The sequence below is a fragment of the Microcebus murinus genome, chromosome 4 (assembly GCF_040939455.1).
Source record: "Microcebus murinus isolate Inina chromosome 4, M.murinus_Inina_mat1.0, whole genome shotgun sequence".
NCBI lineage: Eukaryota > Metazoa > Chordata > Mammalia > Primates > Cheirogaleidae > Microcebus > Microcebus murinus.
The window spans coordinates 1855026-1872073 of NC_134107.1; the positions used below are offsets into that span (position 1 = coordinate 1855026).

The 17048-nt window shown below is 54.9% G+C and overlaps 1 protein-coding gene across 1 annotated transcript; it reads right to left on the minus strand.

The window, feature by feature from the left end:
- Positions 1–1456: 1456 nt before the first annotated feature.
- On the minus strand, positions 1457–14821 carry LOC105867931 (cytochrome P450 4F2-like). The gene is made up of 13 exons (XM_012758369.3): positions 14745–14821; positions 14175–14373; positions 13008–13152; positions 11181–11234; positions 10971–11098; positions 8986–9107; positions 7946–8216; positions 6393–6459; positions 6066–6195; positions 2551–2684; positions 2392–2456; positions 2118–2200; positions 1457–1722 (listed from the first exon to the last, which is right to left on the minus strand). The coding sequence occupies exons 2-13, from the start codon at positions 14370–14372 to the stop codon at positions 1539–1541; spliced, it is 1581 nt and encodes a 526-aa protein (XP_012613823.2). The 5' UTR covers position 14373; positions 14745–14821; the 3' UTR covers positions 1457–1538.
- Positions 14822–17048: the final 2227 nt, after the last annotated feature.

Genomic DNA, 17048 nt, shown 5'->3' on the forward strand with positions numbered 1-17048 from the left:
GGTTGAGCCCTGGATGATGAGACTCAGTCACGAAACAGCTGGACAAGAGCACCCCAGGCACAGGGAACTGCACCGTGCAAAGGCCCTGAGACAGGAAGAGGCTAAATCTATTTACAGTTCAGAATCCAGACCAGGGTGGCCCAGTGAAGAGGCGGGTGGAGGTGGAGTTCAGGGGAGGGGAGACTTGAGGAACCAGCAGGACTCAGTGGTGCAGAGTCTCTTGGGCTATGAAAAGAGATGAACATTGGTAGCAGGATTTTATTTTGGGATATTCATTGAGATTGCTCTAATTCTCTTACCCCTCTTGCACGTCCAGGTGCCCCCACTGCTCTCAGAAAAAAAATCGCCTCCTATATGCAAAGCCTTGCATGGGAAGGGAGATGGTTCACTGAGCACGAATGTTAGAATTCTTGCCTTTGAGTGCCAGGGCACGCTCGTGACAGTCGAGGGAGAAGCGACTGACTTGAAAGGCAGCACGCGGCCGCAGCCAGACCCTGTGAGAGGCACTGGCAATGGCCGCGTGGTAAAGAGCACTAACTGTGCACCAGGCGCAGCTCTGAGTCCTTTACATTTGGCCCTCAGGACTATCCTGAGGTAGGTACTATCGCTGTTCCCATTACTACAGTTGAGGAAACTGAGGCACGGAGAGGACAATCAACTTGTCTGAGTCACAGCACAGCCCAAGCAGCCAGGCTCCGGATCCCGTGCTTGTGGGGTGGGTGTTTGTGCCCAGAGGTCTGGCTTTGAATCTCCGGGGTCGAACGGGATGGTGCTGCCCCCACCCCAACCCGAGATGGGCCCCCGGGGCCTGTGGTGGGAACGAAGGAGGGACGGGAGGTGACAGGGTGGGGAGGGGCCGCCCCTGACCCTGCCGTGGGAGCTGCCGAGGGGCTCGGTCCGTGTGTGCCGTCCAGGCCACCCGGGGCAGCACCGGGGCCAGAAGAGGGAGGGAGGGGCTCCCTGGCGGTGGGGGAAGGGGCCACGGGTGGGGCCACGGGGCAGGGGCAGGCACAGGGGTGGGACGTTGGCCAGAGCAGGAAGGGACCAACAATCTCAGAGAGGCTGCCAGGTGGAAGCTGCCGGCCTCCCCCGGCGTGCTCTGTGCTGGGCAGGGGGCTCTGTCAGGGGGTCTGGGGAGGCACCTGCAGCCCAGATTGAGGGATCTGCCCCTACCGTTTTCCCTGCTGACACAGAGCCTCAGCATTGCCTGTTAAAAACCTTCCATAACCCTGGCCCCTCTCCTGCTCAAACACCTCCCTTGGCTCCCTATCGCCTACAGAGTAAAGTCCACACTAGGGTTCTCGGAGAACCCAGGATCTGCTGAGGGCCTTGTGGTCGGAGAGGCAGTGAGGATTTGGGGGTTCAGAAACATCAGCCCCGCCCCCACCCACCCACACGCAGGCCCTGGATCCCGCAGCCCCCGCGCGCCCCCTGGTAGTTCCGGGTGAGGCTCAGCACAGGTGACAGCAGTTTTATTGCTGGGAGTCTGCACAGGCAGGTGGCGGAGTCACAGTGCGTGTTAAGCCTGCAGGGCTGGGTCACCGCGCGCCCGCGCCCAGCGGCTCCACCCGCAGCCAGAGGCCGCCCTCGGCGCGCAGGACCAGCTCCGGCTTCCTGCGCGGCTCCGTCTGCGCCTTGTCGGGCAGGACGCGGAAGCGCAGCAGCGTGAGCGCCAGGACCACCTTCATCTCGGTCATGGCGAAGGTCTGCCCGATGCAGTTCCTGGGGGCGGACGGAGGTGGGGACAGTGACGGCACCCCCGACCCCATCCGGGCCCCGTCGCGCCTGGATCCTGGCCCGGGACCCCCACCCTCACCCCCAGCAGCCTGAATCAGGGGTAGAGAGGGGTATAACCGTGCCAGGGACCCCCATGTGGGCTTGCTCGTATATCCTGGCCCGAACCCAGCCCCCAACGCACAGCAGCGGCGGGGGAGGGGTCTGAGCGAGCCGCGTCCCCTCTGGGACCTACACGACCCGGCGGTGGCCTTTGTCCGCAGCCTTGGAGGAGGCGCGCGCAGGAGGGCTGCAACTCTGGCCATCTGCGTTTGCCCCTTTCCCGCTGTCATGCCGGGGCCCCACCCACCACCCCACCCCACCTCACGCCCCGCTGCCCTCACCTGGGCCCTGCCGAGAAGGGAACGAAAGCCAGAGGCGACCGCTCCTTGGCGTTTTCTGGGTCGAAGCGGGAGGGGTCATACACCTGGGGCGAGAGGGACACAGGCTCACTGGGGGGGGGGGAGTCTCCCAGCACCGCCAGCCTCGAATAGACAGACTAACGAGAGTGAGTGGGGGGGGGGAAGAGGAGATCTCCCATTTCCCTGTGGAAGTCCCGCCCCCTCCTCTAGGACCCCTGGAATGGGCAAACATGGTGGGGGGGAGGTCAGTGAGCACCTCGGGGTCCGGCCACACAGCTGGGTTGTGATGGGTCCCGAAAATGCTGATGAGGCAGATGACACCTGGGCGAGAGGAGGGAGCAGTCAGGACAGGGCCCCACTGCCTGATGGGCCCCTCTCCCTGCCCAGGTTCCTCCTCCCCCTGCCCTGTGGGCACCTTTGGGGATGACCCGGCCATCCGGGAACACAATGTCCTGGGTGCAGCGACGGGAGATTATTGGGACTGCGGGATGCAACCGTAGACTCTCCTTAATGCACATGGTCAGGAAGGGCAGCTGGGCCAGGTCGTCCCTAAAAAACCCACCCCCTAAAACAATTATCCAGGGAGCAAAGACAGAAATCTCCAGCCACTATGTTTCCCACTGACACCTTTTCTCCCTATAACAAAATAAGCTCCACAGGAATCAAATATTAGAGAATTAGAAAATCATTCTCAGGATACTATATTTAAAAAAATGAAAGAAAGAAAATCAGAAAAAAATTAGAACAGCAGAGAATTTAAAAAGTACTGGAGAAAATTTAGCCAGGTATTTTAAAAAATATATTTCTAAGGAAAACACAACATCCAAAAGCTAACTACAAAAGTTAACAAATATACACAAAGATAAACAAAATACACTGTAAGAAACAAAATACACAGATCCAATGTTTTGCTCTTATTTATCATTGTACTTGAGATACTAGCAAATGCAATTAGGTAGGAAAAAAAGGAGAGTAATGCAATTTGAAATGTAGGGGTAAATGTATCATTTTGGCAGAAAGTGATTTTATGCTTATAAAGCACAAGAGATTCCACTAGGCAACTTTTATAAACATTGAAGATCCAGCAAAAGAGCTCCATTATTTTCTCTAATCTTTCTTCTTTTTGTGTGGCTATTGAAAATGTTAGTACCTGATACAGTTAAATGTTTCAAAATTTGAAAACTATAAAACATCACCCACTTCTAAGCCACCCATTTCCCACATCCACAAACACAGGTTGCCTATGTCATTATTTTTTAATGTATTCCTCCATCACTACTTTCCTTTTATTTCAAAGTATTACAGGGTTACAAATCTTTTTGGTTGCATGGGTCACCTTTATAATGCTTGAGTCATGGTTATAAGTGTGCCTTTCACCCAGATAGTGTTCATTGTACACGTTAGGTAGGTTTTCACCCATCCCCTCCTCTCCCCTCCACACTGCTTGATTTCTGTTCAGTTTTACATCCCTCTGTGAACTTTTAAGCATTAAAAAAAAATAATATAGTAGCATACTATATACCATACATGCTATTCTGTGTCTTTTCTCATTTAACAGTATATCAATGTCTTCTTGTATATCTCCTGGGACTTGTATCAAAATAGGATTTTCTCTACTCTGGAGCTATAAAATAATTTTAACATGGTTTCTTCTAGCCCTTTTTAGAGTCTATTTTTATAAATTTCAAATATTTGACTTATGTGGGCATTATCTTTTTATAAGACGGGAGAAGCAGGTTCAGTTGACTTTCTTCTGGGTGTTCACCTGTTGTTCCGACACCTTTTATTAAATGATCTATAATTTTCCTATCAATGTGAGACACTATCTTTAGCATTTACTACGATCATTGAGCACAAAATTTATATGCATATATCATTAGATTTTATGTATAAGTAACGATCAGCTGGTAAAGATAATAAAAGAAAAGATGCTAATAATAATAATAATATAAAATACCTCAAACTTAGCAAGAAATGTAAAATCTCTATATTCCAAATGAGCTTATAAATTTCACTCACGTCAAATAAAAGATACATTTCTCCATAGCAATGAAAGTATCTAACGGTTAGTTTAATGAAACATGCATAAAGTCTCTAAGCGAACATTTTAAACTGGATTAAAGGACTAAAGATTATTTGAGTAAATGGATATCAATTCCACACTCTAGAAGAGTATATATCAATATTATGAAGCAATGCATTTTCCACATATCTATCAGATATTCAAGTCAGCCAATAGGATATATTCACTTCCATTTAAAATCTACCTGATTTGGGGGAGAGAACTTGATAAACTTATTCTATATTTTTTCTGTAAGAATAAAAGGTCATGAAGAGCTAAGTCAATCCATTTGAAAATAAAATACTAAAGAGAGAGGAATCTCTACCAAATTTTAAGACCTGCTACAAAGTCACAATAATAAAATTAGTGTGGCACTGCTGCAAAAACAGAAAAACAGACCCATGGAACAGAACAGAGAGCTCGGAGGCAGACACGTGAATAAGTGAAAATATCACACTTCGCAAAGTAAGCTCCACAAAACCCTGGTCACAGATGGATAGGTTGACTATACAAGATACTTTAGAGAAGTTTGACTGTGTAAAAATTAACCAAAAGTACCACCCCCAAATTTAAAAAGCAACCTTTTGTAATACAAGACAGGAAAAAAAGATTAATTTTAATACACTTTCTTGAAAGTAAATATTTTAAAAGGACCCCAAGAAAAAGAGAGAAAAAAGATGACAACCACCCCCATAAAAAAAGTCTCATCAACCTATGCAAAATATGTTCAATCTCACTGTTATTTAGAGAAAATGCTGGTTAAAGGAAGAAATATGAAAGTTGGCAAAGATGTAAACTTCAATAACTATAATACTATTGGTGAAGGTAGGGAAAAGTTGGTGCAATCAAACTCAGCTAATAGAAATGGATTTGCAATTATCAGCAAAACTGCACAGCACAAATAGTCGTCATCTTTCATTAAGAGATTGCGCTTCTGGGAATTTGTCCCGCAAAGATGCTGCCACTTGTAAGCAACGATCACTGTACACACGCACTGACTACACTGTGTTTAATTCAGCAAAAGTCTGAAACAATCCAAATATACATCAATCGGAAGATATTTAGACAAACTATGGTACACATCCGCACGACAGACTACTATACTGCTACCCAAAAGCAGAAATAAAGATGACTAGTCCTAAAAACACGCTGAAAGATGGAAGGTAAATCGGTACAGTATATATTTACATATATGTGTAAATAACAAAGGGCAAAAAGCATTATGTGTATATATATGGAGATAGATAGATAGATAGATAGATAGATAGATAGATAGATAGATAGATAGCAAATCACTAGCTCTAGAGACCCCCCCCCAGGAGAAAGGGAGGAGATTAGGTTGGGTGGGAAGAATACCAAGGATAACCCTAGTCTTCTCTGTAATGTCCCATTTAATGTAAGAGGATGTGTTCTCATAAATGTTTCTGTAATTTAACACTCATTTCCCCTGTGGTGTATATACACAATGAAATACTATTCAGCCTTAAAAAAATAAAAAAAGGAAATTCTGTCATTTGCAACAACATAGATGAACTTGGAGGGCATCATGCCAAGTGAAATGAGCCAAGCACAGAAAGACAAATACTGCATGAACTTACTTACCTGTGGCATCTGTAATGATCAAACTCATAGAAGTACCATCTCATATAGTCACATTTTCTCAGCAGCCCAGATGTTTTTGCCCAAAAAGCTTGCAACCTTTCCCCTGCTAGCCAAGCTGCGTCCTAAGCCCTGCTTGTGGTCTCTGCTCACATTTCCACTAAGTGATAGTGGCAAAATCAGAAGAAAAAAAAAATCTCCCCCTTCCCCACCCGGCAGCAGAGCCAAGGAGAGGGGCTCGGGGACAGGCCGTGAGGATCCGCACTCACCACTCAATCTCTGCGGGCTCACGGCCCCTCAGCAGCTCCCGCACCTCCTGCCGGCAGCGCTCCTGGTGCTCCGGGTGCCTCGCGAGGTGGTACAGGACCCAGGAGAGACCGCTGGCCGTGGTGTCGTGGCCTGAGGGGCAGCCAAGCAGGCTGGAGACTCTGGGCTGCTTCAGCACCAGGGTGTGGACAGCGCCACCCATGGGGGCTCTCAGGGAGGGTGGGAGAAGGGCGGGGATGGGCAGAATGGAGGGATCCAGCTCCACCCATCCAGTCCCTGGCCTGGAGAGACCCCCCGTCCCCACTGCAGTCCCACACCGGGACCCTCACCCTCAAACATGAAGGTGTCAGCCTCTGCTCTTATGTCTTCATCTGACAGCTCCTTCCCGTCTTCATCCTGGACGGAGAAGCCAAGACCCCCCCAAACCACACTTGTTCTGTCGGCTCCTGGGTCTAACCTGAGACAGTCTCAAAGCCGCATCCTCCTTGCAGAAGCCCGAGCCCACCCAGCACTCCTAGACGTCCCCCGGTCACCATTGCCAGAGCCCTCACCCACAGCCTTCCTCCCTGGCTTCCTCGCCTCCTCCTCCGTGCCTGGGGGGAGGGGCCAGTGATGCACGAATGTGTTTATGCTGCTGCATGGCGACAGCTTTCTGCGGGAAAAGTTCCTGGCAGCCTGGGTCACAGGATGATGAAACGGCCATTTGCCTTGGAAGCCAGAGATTCGGTATGGCTCCAAAGATACTTGCTCACATTCTAGAGCAACAAATCCAGGGAACCTTGTCTGCCTTGGAAACATTCGGATTGTAAACCTGTGCACTTTGGCATCTCACTGGAGAGGGTTTTTGTTATGCTTCAGAGCATTAAGAAAAGTGATGTTTCTCTTGCTTTCTCATCCTCTCTCTCTCTCTCTCTCTCTCTCTCTCTCTCTCTCTCAGAAGGGGGAATGTGCCAGGTGCCCTATATAAGTTGCAAGACCCCTAACACGGGGCCCCTGTCCTATGGTGCAAACTCTGCTGCACGTGCAGCTGGAGGCGTTGCGTCACCCTCGGAGGAATCTGGGACTGGGAGCCAGCGCCGCGACCCAGCTCTGGGCGCTGTCGCTGCCGTGAGTAAGAAACGGGCTTCTCTGATCCGGGGCTTGCGTCCGTCAGAATCGGTATAGACATAGACAAATACATAGACGCACACATAGAAACAAAGACATAAACAGTAGACACAGACACAAAGATATAGACACCAAACATAGACACAGAAACACACATAGACACAGATATACACACATAGACACAGACATACACACATAGACACAGACATACACACATAGACACAGACATACATAGACACACACACGAAGGTAAAGACACAGATAAACATACAAACACATAGACACAAAGACTCAGAAAAAGACATAGACAAAGACACATGGACACAGACGTACACACAAACACACACCTATAGACGTAGAGACAGACGTAAATGGAAACACATAGAGATAAAAGCCGAGTGGAAGCTCAGACTCTTCACAGTTTCAGACTCAGCGTCTCTGCATCCTGAGAGTGTCATCTCAAATCCTGTGTCTGACCTGTTCCTCCTGTTCTCAAAATAAAGTCCACGGCTCCCCAGTGCCCTCTGGATCAAGTCCTCAAACTTCGATATGAATAGATTCTCTCTCTTTTGCTTTTGTAAGCAAGGTCTTGCTGTGATGCCCAGGCTGGAGCGAGGGGGCCACTCACAGATGTGACCACAGCACACGACAGCCTGGGCCTCCTGGGCTCAGGCGACCCTCCTCCTCCTCGGCCCCCCGAGGAGCCGGGCCAGCAGACGAGCACCACGGCACGGGCGCCGCCCGAACGCTCCAGCTCCGGTCCCAGGCGGCCCACCTTGCTCAGCAGGAGCACGTCGATGAAGTCCAGAGTCTTGGCCTTGGCCTTGGCCTTGAGGGAGTCGTCGCCGCCCTGGCCGGGGAGGGCGCTGCGCCGCTCCTTGATGACGGCGTCCGTGAAGTCGTGCACCAGGCGGCAGGCCTGGCGGAAGCGCCGCCCGTCGCGGGTGAGAGAGTACAGGAAGTCCGTGTGCACCAGGAACTGCTGGTTCCTTTTTTCGATCAGGGCGCTGAGCTCCAGGATGGCGGCGATGTACTCACTGGGCTTCCTGCAGGACAACGGAGTGGGGAGGAGGCGACTCAACTCACCTGAACCCCGGGAGCGTTTCCCGCCAGCAGCCAGGACGCCCCTCCCGGCGGGAAAGCGAGTCTCCAGGAGCAGACCGCCCTACAGGTACACAGCGGGCGTCAGCCGTGACACGTGACCCTCCAGACCCCCCTCTCTGCCTGCCTCCACCTCTGCCAGCTGCCACGGGCCACTAGGCACCCAGAGCATCGCGTGGACACGTGCCCTGCTCCCCTCTGTCCCCCGCCCAGTATCCAGTCCTGGTCCTCCTCCTTCCTGAAACCCAGCACACAGCCCAGACCTTGTCATCTTCCACCTGGTCCGTGCCCAGCCCCCACCTCGCCTCTTGCACCCAACGCCAGCTCCACCGAGTGTCTGCATGGCAGCCAGCTCCCCACAGAGCTCAGCTCTGACCGCGCCCGCCGTCCGCTCAAACACCTCCAGTGGCTCCCCGGGAAGCTCACGATAAAGTTCATGCCGCTTTGCCTGGGTTTTCAATGTCCTTGAGATCCAGCCCCGGTCCACCTCCACAACCTCAGACTAGTGCCTGCCGCACGTGTTCTTCTCATCCTAGCCTCCCTGCCTCCACTCAGCTCCAACTACCTGTAAAACCCACACAGTCTCTCGTGCCTTCCCTGTCCCTCAGAGCAGAGCTATGACACAACTCCTCCAGGAAGACACTTCAGCCCTCCCAACCCACCCGCTCTCTTGGGTCCATGGCCAAAGTCCCCACGCCCCGGGCAAGGACTCACTCCTGGCAGTGGCTGTCGAAGCTGAAGACGCATTTCTGCAGACTGTCCAAGGTCATGAGGCTGATGTGCTCGAACATGTCCAGACGGGCGCTGCCCTCCGAGGCCAGGCGCTGCCACTTGGCCTGGCCAGAGAAGGGCACAGAGCTGGGGTGGGCACCTGACTCCCTTGGGCCCCTCCCCAACCCCAACCACCAGGATGGACTTCCCAGAACCAGCCTCCTGGCCTCTGCCCCAGGAGCCCATCTCCAGGGAGAACAAGGGTTGGGGCGGGGGGAGCAGGAGCTGTTATTACTTGAAGATGCAGACCCAAGGCTGGGAGTCAGGAGACCCGGGTTTCAGTTCCAGCTCCGCCCGCTGTGCTCTGAGGCCCCTCGGCCGCGTCCCGGCCCTCCCCTAGCTCCCACCTGTCAGATCTTCAGTGACAGCTAAGTTGGCCTGCTTTGGTGCCAGACAGGCAAACCAGGTTGGCACCCCTGCTCCACCACTTCCAGCTCACTTATTAGCTGCGTAGACTTGGGCAGACTCCCCAGTCGCTCTGGCCTTCCATTTTATCATCGATAATGGGGCAAAAATAATCTCTCCTTCCCTGAGCTGTCAGAGTCAAATTACAAAATCTATGCTCACTTCATGGAATTGGTGCAAGGCATTGTCTCGGGATTAGGGAGAGTGCACCGTAAATGTCAAGATTCCTTGTCTCCGTAGCTACAAACTGCCCTGAGAACGCCCCTGTGTTGGGAGAGGCAGTCCTCCATGGGCCCGGGGCCGCCTTGCTGGGCACGCCAAGGATGGGAGGCCCTGCCGTCCATAACCCGAGTCACTTGTCACACTTGTGTTTGCAGAGAACAGCCTTGCGGGATGAGGTGATGACTCCCCCACCCCGGGCACAGGTCAGGCTTGTGTCTGCCGGCTGAGGGAGCAGATTCGCTCAGCCCAAAGCTCCTCCCAGGCAACGCAATAGACTCCTCGAGCAGGCATCCATCAAGGCCCCCTTGCGTCACCCCCCTGGGACGTGGGTGGCTGGGAGAAAGGATGCAAATGAACAAGAAGCACACGCTGCTTGCAGTGCCAAGCGCAACAAACTGCCCTTTGTCTCTGACTCTGGAGCCTCTTGACTTCTGGAAGAATCTATGAAACAGTAACAAGATAACTTATCATCTTCCAAGTTAAAAGGTCCTAGGCCTTCAGAAAACCTTGATCGCCAATCCCTCACTTCTCCCCATCTCCACACCCTTTGCCATGTTGTTTTCCAGCAACTTCCACAAAGCCATGGAGCCTGTGTTACCCCTCTTTGATTCTGTGCTGGGCTTTTGGCTTTCTATGGCCAAATACAGTGTAGACGAAATGAAGATGGAACAACTGTAATACGCCTAAGACTCCAGAGGCATCGCAACCTCCTCTCACTCCCTGGGAGCCCCGTCCCTGCCACGCGAGCAGCGCTGGGACTCCGTCCGCGGGAGCGATCACATGCAGGGCAGTCCGGTCGCCCCGCTGAGGCCACCCTAGATCAGCCCGAGGAGACCCGAGCCCGCGCCTGTGAGCGACTGAGCCAGGATCAGCGAAGCCGCCTAACGCAACCACAGCTGGTCACGCGCCCTGAGACGTCCCTTCTGCGCCAGAACACGCCGGGGGTCCCGTGTACGTAGCCGCGCCCACAAACCCTTACTGCTCTAAACCAACGCACAGCCGGCGCTCAGCAACAGCTACCATGCAGTCATCGTCATCGTTCTCTTGAGTTGACAGGGCTTCGGTGACACACACCTAGGAACTGACACCTTCTGAGCATCTACCGCGTACCAGGGACACGCCCCCATTACCACCTTGTACGCAGGGGTTACATCCCCATTTTACGGATGAGGACAGCAAGGCTCAGAGAGGAAGAGCAATGACCCTAAGCCGCCCAGTAGACCCAAACTCCCAGACCAGACCTGTCTGAGGCCCCGCTGACCCCAAGGCTCCAGCTGGGACCCTGTGCTCAAGGGACTCACGAGCATGATGTTCACGCTGTCTTTGAAAATCTCCACGTAGGGCTTCAGGATGTTGAAGTGGAAGGCGGGCGTCAGCATGCGGCGGTGGCGGCTCCACTTGTCACCTCCACTGAGCAGGAGCCCGTCCCCTAGGAGGGCAGCCAAGGGCCGTGGTCGAAGGTGGCACCTTCTCCTGCCCACCAGGCTGTCCCCTCCCCTGCAGCTACTCACCCAGCCAGGGCTTCAGGAAGCCGTAGAAGACCACGTCCTTGGGTGCGATGGCGGCTGACAGGAACGAGGACCATCAGGGACATGAAGGGGGAGGGGAGGTGCGCGGGGGGGGGGGGGTGGAGGCTCCCGGCCAGGGGTTCCCACTGCCCCCTCCAAGCCCGGCCAGCAGGGAGGGGTGGGGCAGAAGAGGCGGGAGGGTGGGGGCGGGGCGGGCCAGAGCAGGCTGCAGCGGCACAGTAGAGCAAGGACAGCCCCGACACGGCCCCACGCGACCCAGCACAACGCGACACGGATCCTCAGTGGGGCAACACACTCTGCGACACACAAGCACGGCTCTGAGACAGACAAAACGCCTGCGTGGGGACGTAGGACACCCCGTGTGCCACAGCACTCTCTGACACGCCCTGACATGGACCTGGGACGTGTGACGTGGCCCTGACCTGTGAGCACATGACAGCCCCGACCATGACACAATGTGTTCTATCTAACATGGGCCTGCGGGGGTCTGACATGACCTAAGCGTGTCACACGTGTGGTCCCCAGATAGGATTTAAATCTGGCCCCTCTGATGTCCGCGACGTGGCTCTCGTGAGACCCAGACTGCTGCTCGGGCGTGGCTCGAACGCACCCCAAGACCTGCCGCGGACAAAGCCCGAACATGCCCGGTTTCGCAGAAGCGCGCTGGGCTCCAGGCCTTGGACGGGCTTCACACGCATCCCAGGCGGGACCAGCCGGGGAACGACCCCTTACCCGGGGTCTCCCCTGTGGGCAGCGGCACACCCGATACCCGAGCCCGGGACGCGCTGAATCCAGGGCCGGAGTCTTTGGCCGTCAGCCCGATCTTGCCCCCAGAGCAATAACCCCGGAAGCCCCGCGCGTGCCAAGACGGGACAATCACAGTCGCAGTGATGGATGGAAACTAAGTCCCGTGACTCACGCCGGGACAACTAAAGCGCACCGTGGCTCATCCGTGGGAACTCTGGGAGAAAGGGGAGCTTTCCCGCAAAGACCGACCGCCAGGGACTCCTCGTTGACACCAAGAGGAAGGGCCGCCTGAACAGAAGAGTGACGCAGAGGAAGGAAAACCCAAAGGGGACAGATCGCCTGTGACACTGAGACCTGGATCCGGCCGTGCCTGAAGGCCACCCTCCCTGGAATGTGCACTCGACAGATCCCCTGTATTTGCCTAGATGGGGTTGAGTTTCCATCACTCACACGTAAGAGACCTCAGCGGGCAGACAAAGCCGGGCCCACCCAGAGTCCCAGAATTTTGGACTCAGAGCCACGATCTCCATTGCTCTGGGCCTGGGGCAGGGCCAGGCTGATGCCAGGCCTGGCAGGGGACCTCAGACACCAACAGCGCCCACTGCATGACCCTGCCCTCCTCTCTGGAAAATTCCTACGCATCGTTCCAGCCTCAGCTCCGGGAACTCCTCCTCCAGGAAGGCCGCCAGCCTGGCCCAGCTGTTCTCCTCTGAGCTGTCACAGCCCATCCCCCTCCGGCCCCTCCCTGCCCGGATGAACTTGGAGCTGTCTCCGTGCGCCTCCCTCTCCGTGCGCCTGAGGGTTCCCACAGGACGGGGCCCTGGATCGAGGCCTCCCAGGGCCCGGAGGTGGCCGGAACACGAGGGCAGAGGGCAAGACAGGCCGTGCAGGGAGGGGACACCGAGGCGGGGGTGGGTGAGTACATGAGAGCAAGACAGCGGTGGCTGGGAGAGAGCAGGGAAGGAGGGGCTGGGGCCGTGCAGGGGACGAGAGGGAGCTCAGGGCGAGGGCTGGGAGCCTTGGGTGTGCACGGCGCCCACCACCACGAGCCCCGCAGGGTACCTGAGGCGTTGAGGACGGACCGGATAGCGTCAGGGTGGCACAAAAAGATGATGGGTGTCACGGGGCCCATCCAGGACGCAAAGCCCTGGGGGTAGGCGGCCACCAGCTGAGTCAGCACCTTCATTCCCTGCTCCGTGGGGGGAATCTGCAAGCAAGACAGGGCCGTCACCTCCTTTAATGGTTAAATTTAGCGTGTTTCCCTGAAAATAAGACCTACCCATAAAATAAGCCTTAGCAGGATTTCTAAGCCTTTGGGCAATAGAAGCCGCACCCCGAAAATAAACCCTACCGATGGGCAGGTGTACGTGGGCTTCGGGGCCTCCTGTGGAGAGGGGTCTGCACCCTCGGGACCTTCCAGCCTCGGCTGACCGCAGAGGGGCGGACGGAAGCTCTGACTGCCCATCGGGTCCCTGGCTCCCTCCCGAGAGCGCCTTCTACAGCCCAGGCTCTGAGCGCAGCGTGTCCCCCGCACCCTCCCTAAGGTTGCCCGTCGCCCCTGCCGTTACAGGTGAGCAGGCTGAGGCCACAGCACCGCAGGACAGAGCAGGTCCTGGGCAGAGGGCAGGGGCAGGAGGGGCAGTGGCAGCTCCCGGGAGGGGACGTGAGTGGCGACGGTCGTGCAGGTTGCACAGCGGGGCCCGCTGGGACGTCCCCGTGGGGAAGAGCGGGGGGAGAGGACGGTGCCCAGGAAGGGCAGGGGTGGGACACTGTCCCCAGCTGTCTTCCGGCCCAGCGGCGGCCCTGTGTGTTTGGGGTGGGCTGGGGCGTCCCAGCTAATTCCTGCAGGAAGCGGCAGCCCAGAGACACAGGACAGGGCCAGGCAGGGACAGGCCCTGCACGGTGCCCTCAGGAGCCCTCCAGCCCCTCCGTGCAGAACGGGGCACCAGGGCCCTGCCCTGTGCAGCCTCCCCGGGAGCCCCCCGGTGCTCCAGGGGGGAGACAGGTGGGAAGAGGACGCTGAGCAGGCCGGGTGGGAGGACAGGGAGGGGACAGAGGCCGGGCGGCACAGCAGAGCAGCGAGGCAGCGAGCAGGGGAGAGTGAGCCGCCGCCCTCGCTTCTCTGCCGCCCCGACCCCAGCCCACCTCCACCCCCCGGCCTCGTAGCCCCTTCCGGCCCTGAGGAAGTCCCCGCCCTGACCCCCAGCCCCATCCTGCTGCCACACTCACCAGGCCCTGGTGACCCCAAAACCAGCTGCGTTTGGGGGGCTGCGGGAAGCAGCGGAGGCGGCGGCAGGTGGCGTGGAAGGCGCAGGCCCAGGCCAGGACGCGGGCCAGGAGCCAGGAGGCCCCGAGCAGCAGCAGCAGCAGCCACGGGGAGGCGGCCGCCGGCCCCAGGCCCAGCCAGGACAGGCTCAGCTGGGGCATCCTGCAGGGCAGGCGGGTGCAGGGGCAGCTCCTGAGGCCCAGGGGAGGGAAGGGGCGCCAGGCCCGGTGCAGGGGGCGGGGGCGCGGGTGTCAGAGATGGGGACGCTGGGGCTGAGAGCTGAAGTCCAGAAAGGCCCAGCCAGAAGCTGCAGCCAACTGGCTTGCAGCTGTGTGGTGAGCACCCAGAAAGGGACAGAGAGTTCTGAGGACAGTCCAGAAAGGCCCAGCTGAATCACTGGGACAGTGCCAGGGGCTCAGTTACCAGGAAACCACCATTCCCAGGGCCAGCTCCCCGGAACCCCCCAGCTTGGGCAGGCCCTCTCCATCCCCGGGATGGGGACGGCCCCCAGGCCCACCCCCCAAGCCTGGCACCTTCTCTCAGGAGCAGCGTGTGCACACAACCTCCTCTTCCCTTCTGGGCGGTCTTTGTCCCTCGTCCCTGATAAAGGGTGGCTGCAGGAGGGCTGGGCTGGGCTGGGCCGGGCCGGGCCGGGCTGTGCCCTGGCAGAAGGCCAACACATGGAGCAGCTGGGTGCAGGGGAACTAGCTCAGGATGACACAGCACAAGCACTGAGCCCTCAGGACCTCCCACGTGGAGAATGAAGGAGAGCTGGGGGTGATCAAAGGTGACTCTGAGCCCTAAATGTTTACAGTTGCCGCCATGCTGTGGGTTGAGACATGACCGCTAGGAGCAGGAACAAGGAATCCGGCCTCCCTGGGAGTTACTGAGGTCAGAGCCCGGCATGCAGAGCCTGGCTGCGAGCCCAAACCTGGAGGCCGGGCTCAGCGTCCAAGGACAGAGCAGAGACGTGGAGGGTGAGGCTGAGAGGGGCCGTGGGCACACGGGGTCCAGGCCAGGAGGACAGAACCAGAGGACCCTGAGTGGAGTCCCCGGGCCGCCTGTCCTTGCTCTGACTGTGGGCGGGGCCGGCCAGCTGGGCTCAGTCTCCCCATCTGGGAAATGGGGTGCCGGGTGAGAGACTTAGAGGCGGGGACAGGGGAGAGCTGCAGAGATGAGGGAGCCCCACAAAGAGGGAGTGAGGGGAAGGGACTAAGCACCAGCACTTGAGCCGCCGTGGGCCAGTGCTCTGCTCTGTGCAAAAGCCTGCACGGAACGTCCTCCTACTGTGTGCCAGCGCTCTACGTAAGTGGCACCTACTGTGTGCCAGGCGCACTGTATGACGTGCATTTACTCTGTGCCAGGTCATCCATGTAAATCTTTATATTTACTATGTGCTCTTCACAAAGTGTGCCTACTGTGTGTTGAGCACTATACATAAAGTGCACCTACTGTGTGTCGGGTGCTCTACATAAAATGCACCTATCCTGTGCCAGGTGCTCTCCATAAAGTGCACCTACTACGTGCCAGGCAGTCTCTCTAAAGTGTGCCTACTGTGTCTTAGGTACTCTATATCAATCCAGTTTATTTGTGCGGGTGCTCTATATATACAGCAGAAGGTCACGTTCTACCACGTAGATGTCTAACCACATCCGTATCTTTCTTGATTATGTGTGCAACTATTGCTATAAATATGAAGTCTATTGAAAAGTGAGACAAAATACTTCTAAGTTATTTTCCAACAAAGTGCCATTTTTAAAAATAAAGAATAGCTTGAATAATGCCAGCAAATATATGAAAAAATGCTCAACATCTCTAATCATCAGGGAAATGCAAATCAAAACAACAATGAGATATCACTTATCTCCAGTGAGAATGGCCTTTATCAAAAAGTCCCAAAACAGTAAATGGTGGCGTGGATGTGGAGAGAGAGGAACACTCTTACACTGCTGGTGGGACTGCAAACTAGCACAACCTCTGTGGAAAGCAATATGGAGATACCTTAAGGAGATACAAGTAGATCTACCATTTGATCCAGCAATCCCATTGCTGGGCATCTACCCAACACAACAAAAGACACTCTATAAAAAAGACATCTGCACTCAAATGTGTATAGCAGCACAACTCACAAATGCAAAGATGTGAAAACAACCCAAGCGCCGATCAATACACGAGTGGGTTAATAAAATGTGGTCTATGTGTACCACGGAGTACTATTCAGCTATAAGAAACAGTGGCGATATAGCACCTCTTGTATTTTCCTGGATAGAGCTGGAACCCATGCTACTAAGTGAAGTGTCCCAAGAATGGAAAAACAAGCACCACACATACTCACCACAAATTGGTTTCACTGATCAACCCCTAAGTGGCCATATAGGAATAACACTTGTCAGGTGTCGGGCAGGTGGTGGGGATGGGCATACACATACATAAGGAGTGCAATGATGTGCACCATCTGGGGGATGGACACACTTGAAGCTCTGACTCTGGGGGAAATGGGGGGAAGGCAACACACATACCCTAAACATTTGTAACCCCATAGTATGCTGAAATAAAAAAAAAAGAATAGCTTGAATACTTGACACGAAGATTTTTCTAAACCACAAACTGTGGTTTCATAGCATGATTTAAAGTCACGGAAAGATGTTCACAACATACTGTTATGTGAATAACAAAAATTAATTGAATGTATGTATGATAAAATAGCATTTTTTGTTAAGGTAAAACTCACCATTTCAACCATTTTAAAGAGGACAGTTCTGTAGCATTTAGGGCAGTCACAATGTTGTGCAGCCTTCAACACCGTCTAGAGTGTTGGACATTTTTATCATCTCAAG

Excerpts from the sequence above, each read along its gene's own strand:
- LOC105867931 (XM_012758369.3), bottom strand. The coding sequence starts at position 14,372 with ATGCCCCAGCTGAGCCTGTCCTGGCTGGGCCTGGGGCCGGCGGCCGCC. Across the intron at positions 2,457-2,550 it reads TGGCCGGGTCATCCCCAAAG|GTGTCATCTGCCTCATCAGC; the intron begins GTGCCCACAGGG and ends CCTCTCGCCCAG. Across the intron at positions 1,723-2,117 it reads CCCTTCTCGGCAGGGCCCAG|GAACTGCATCGGGCAGACCT; the intron begins GTGAGGGCAGCG and ends GTCCGCCCCCAG.